General features: G+C 42.2%; 1 protein-coding gene across 1 annotated transcript; it reads left to right on the forward strand.

Annotated features, from left to right (window-relative positions):
* The first annotated feature begins 498 nt into the window (after positions 1 to 498).
* On the forward strand, positions 499 to 2,396 carry LOC126784113 (prunin 1 Pru du 6.0101-like). The gene is made up of 4 exons (XM_050509602.1): positions 499 to 796; positions 916 to 1,256; positions 1,375 to 1,881; positions 1,980 to 2,396. The coding sequence occupies exons 1-4, from the start codon at positions 499 to 501 to the stop codon at positions 2,394 to 2,396; spliced, it is 1,563 nt and encodes a 520-aa protein (XP_050365559.1).
* Positions 2,397 to 4,255: the final 1,859 nt, after the last annotated feature.

The following is a 4,255-nucleotide window of genomic DNA, read 5'->3' on the forward strand; positions in this document are numbered from 1 at the left end:
TGCGCTGATCGATGCTAAAAATATTTATCAAGTTTTAAATAAGAACTCTTGAATTATAAAGGGAAAGGTTCTTAATTATGTTTCACCCCTGTAGATTATAGATTGTTTAAGATCGATGGTGCCGAGGTAAAATATTACTACGCACGAAACAGTTTTAGATCTAATTCATTGAGTTAAGTTTTCGGACACTTCATGCATTACACGCCATGATCGAGATAGTAAATTTTGCTTCACTTGCAAACAATCATCGCCGCCCCACCCGGTTGCCACCTTGTTCTCAGATCTTTGCATGTAACGTCTCTGAAGACTGAAGCCAAGAGCCACCTACCCTGGAAGAGAAATGAGGTGTAAGAAGGTAAATACTAATAGCCATGCAAAGAGAAGAATGGCATGAGATTCCTTACACATCATTCGCACTCTCCTCTCCTATAAATACCAACTCTCCTCGCCTTTTCATCACAACCCACATCTAGCTAGCTATCTGCCACTGATCTCACAATGGCCAAGCACTTAGCCCTCGCTTTCTCTCTTTGCTTGCTTGTTCTCTTCAACGGCTGCTTAGCCAGTCGCCAACAATCTCAGTTCAGCCAGCAAAATGAGTGCATGCTGAACCGGATCCAAGCCCGAGAGCCCGACAACCGCATTGAGACCGAAGCAGGTCGGATCGAGTCCTGGGACTACAACCAGGATGACTTCCAGTGCGCTGGCGTCGCCGTTCAGAGAATCACCATTGAGAACAATGGCCTTCACCTGCCTTCTTACGTTAACACTCCACGACTCGTTTATGTCGTCCAAGGTGATATCATATTAATTTTTTCAAATTGGTGTTGCATGTCTCTTGGTTAAAACTGAAATTGCATGTAGCTAGCTAGCTAGTTCCGATCCACTGTTAACTCATTGCTTTAAGTATTGCAGGTATGGGTCACTTAGGAATGGTTCTCCCCGGCTGTCCCGAGACATTCGAGGAATCCGAACAATCTTTTGAAGAACAACGACAAATGCAAGGCCAACAAGGCCGCCAGGAACAACAGGGACGCCGCCAGGGACCATACGGCCGCCAAGGCCAACAGGGACAACAAGAGAGCTTTGAGCAGCTAGACCGTCACCAGAGGGTCCGACGAGTCAAAGAAGGTGATGTTATCGCCATCCCTGCCGGAGTAACCTGCTGGACTCACAACCACGGTAACGAACCTCTTGTTTTCGTCAGTATGTTTGACCTGAGCAACCGCCACAATCAGCTCGACCTAAACCCAAGGGTACAATCTCTTACTACATTTTATCAGTACATATATTTAATTTAATAATTTAAAGTGCTGCATGCTTAAATGCTTAAATCACTCACTGGTTGCTGCTTACTCTTTTTTTTATATACAGAGATTCTATCTTGCTGGTAACCCACAAGATGAGTTCCAACAAGGCCAAAGCCAGAGGAGACGACAAGAAATAAGAGGAAGGACCGGCAAGCAGCAAATTCAGGGCCAGCAGGGGAACAACATGAACGTCTTTTCCGGATTTGACACACAGCTCCTCGCGGACGCTCTTAACATTGACCAACAGACCGCCCAGAAGCTCCAGGGAAGGAACGACAACAGGCCACAGATTATTAGGGTTCAGGGAAACTTCGACTTCGTCCAGCCCCCAGAGTCAATGAGGGAGGAAAGACAAATTCAAGGAACACAACAGCGGGGACAACAAGGACAGTATCAAGACAATGGCATGGAGGAGCTCTTTTGCCACATGAAGATGAAACAGAACATCGGCAGGCCTACAGTGGCCGACGTCTTCAGCCCACAAGCCGGTCGCATCAGCACCCTCAACGCCTTCAGCATGCCTATCCTCAGGCGCCTCCGTCTCAGCGCCGAAAGAGGCTTCTTCTACAACGTCAGTATTCATTTAATGCATTCATATGTTAATTTTAGTTACCAATTGATTATTTAAGCTTACTTAATAAGTGATTGCATGTTATGTGGTACATGCAGAACGCTATCTACAGCCCACACTGGAACCTGAACGCTCATGAAGTCTACTACGTCATCAGGGGCAACGCTAGGGTTCAGGTGGTGAACGACAATGGCGAGTGCATCATGGACGACGAGGTCCGCCAGGGACAAGTTTTCATCGTGCCACAGAACCACGCCGTGTTGCAAAAGGCCATGAGCGATGGATACGAGTACATTGCCTTCAAGACACAGGAAAATGCCATGATCAACACAATGGCTGGCAGAACCTCCGTTCTGCGGGCACTCCCCGACGTGCTCCTCGCCAACGCTTACCAGATGGACCGTCAGCAGGCAAGGAACCTCAAGTACAACAGGCAGGAGACCGTTGCTTTGAGCTCATCAAGATCTATGCGATCTATGCAGTCCGAGAAGGGGCATTGGTGGGCTATTGCTTGAATGAATGTGATGATAGAAATGTAAAAATGTAACTCGGCATGTAGTGTTTTATTGGCACTAAGCTAGCTTAAGGGGGTAGAGAATGAATAAAGGTAGTCCTGTATGGCTCTCTTGTAGTACGAGAGGTCTAACGCACTAAGACAAATAGCTATCTACTACTATGGACTTGTTATCCTATGGTTTATAATGAATTTTCCTTCTTTTTCTTCTTATTTGCCTTGGTCACTCCTTCTAAATGGGATAATATAGAGTAGGGGTGATTGATGATGTCTAATTAAATTGACCAAGCTAGCTAGCTAGACAAACACAAGCTTAATTAACAGACTAATTAAGCAGCTGGCTAATTAACAAACTTAAGCTATAAACCTAACAGCTAGCTAGATATAAAGCAGCGCGAACTGAACAAGTGAATATCCACCAAATAAAGCTACAGCTTGTCTTAAGTTCTACAAATTAAGTGCTACTTTCCTGTTGAAAAATTTACACGAACGCTAATCCATTTCGGAAGTCGACAACATTTTGATACTTTGAGTTTGCCTTCTGAATGTTTTTACTTTTTTCAAATCTGATTCTTTGTACTTCTTTAAAATTGGGATATCCTGTTTGTTTGTTATGGAGTGTGGGTTGTTTTATTTTGGTGAGGGTGTCAATGTGAGACTAATACCATTAGAGACCAAATAATGTTATGAGAATAATTCCATTAGCCATATAATATCGTGTGTGCAAGTGTGCACTTGTTTTCTAAAGAAAAGACTGATACCAGTAGACGAAAAGGTCTCCGAGTATTATTAGAATCAATGGTTACAACTCATGTACGTTAGCAAGACTCAGTTTTAAAAAAAAAATAGGGATAACGGGATCAAACATTGCCATTTGCCGAAATCTTCATCCTTTATTTGGCCAGATCTGTGAGAGTTGTCTAAATAGTAAATACCAAGCCTTCATTAGAAATTGTAAAATCCATTTATATGCAAATAGAATTACATGTCTCGCAGTATATTAGTTCGATCGAAGAGTGATCTTTCAATTTTTATGCGTGGGTTTATAATATTCTAGTTATGATTGAGTAGCACGTAATAATCTTTTCTATGCTCATATAATTGTACTGAAGTATGATCTTAAGGTTAATTGGTAGATACACATAACTCGATCATTAATATGCAAAAGAAATGCATCTCACAAATATAAGAGTTGTTCTCACATTAACTCAAGAGAAGACTCAGAAGAGTAGAATCGGTAGCTAGATAACTAGATGAGGTAAAACTTCTGAGTTCTGATGATTAGAGTAATTCGCAGAATAGGGTGAGGTACAGTAGTAAGCAGTTTGGGATCAAGTCAAGTAATTGCAAAGGGTAAATGTGCTTCAAATATTTACTATGTAGAATCAAAAGGGATGGAAGATGATATTTGTCTATTGCGAGACGGTAAATGTTTCTGTTTTATATTTCAACTTTGCAGATCATATATGGTCCAAGATTTTAATCTAATTACTATTACCAAACGTGAAAATGAAACAGATTAAATCTGAAATCTTTAATGAAACTTTCTCTTGAGCTTGACCAGGTTCAAGGCAGTAGAATTTGCTTTACTTGCAGACAATATGGCCATCCCCCACCTGGTTGCCACCTTGTTCTCGGCACTTTGTATCTCATCCGATGCCAATAGACACCTGCCCAGGTATGACAATGAGGTGTATGAATTTGAAATACTAATGCCATGCAAAGAGAAGAATGGCATGAGGTTCCTTACACATCATTTGTGTCTTTCCTCCTCCGATCACCTCCTGCTCATTACTATAAATACTAATGCCCCTACTCGCTGCTTCACCACAACTCGCAGCTATCTATACCACTTGATCA

This window comes from Argentina anserina, chromosome 2 (assembly GCF_933775445.1).
Source record: "Argentina anserina chromosome 2, drPotAnse1.1, whole genome shotgun sequence".
Lineage (NCBI taxonomy): Eukaryota > Viridiplantae > Streptophyta > Magnoliopsida > Rosales > Rosaceae > Argentina > Argentina anserina.

What these genes read in the sequence shown, in the direction of transcription:
- LOC126784113 (XM_050509602.1), top strand. Translation starts at nt 499, where the DNA reads ATGGCCAAGCACTTAGCCCTCGCTTTCTCTCTTTGCTTGCTTGTTCTC. An exon ending in ACTCGTTTATGTCGTCCAAG is followed by an intron (nt 797 to 915) that starts GTGATATCATAT and finishes TAAGTATTGCAG; the next exon opens with GTATGGGTCACTTAGGAATG. An exon ending in AAAGAGGCTTCTTCTACAAC is followed by an intron (nt 1,882 to 1,979) that starts GTCAGTATTCAT and finishes TGGTACATGCAG; the next exon opens with AACGCTATCTACAGCCCACA.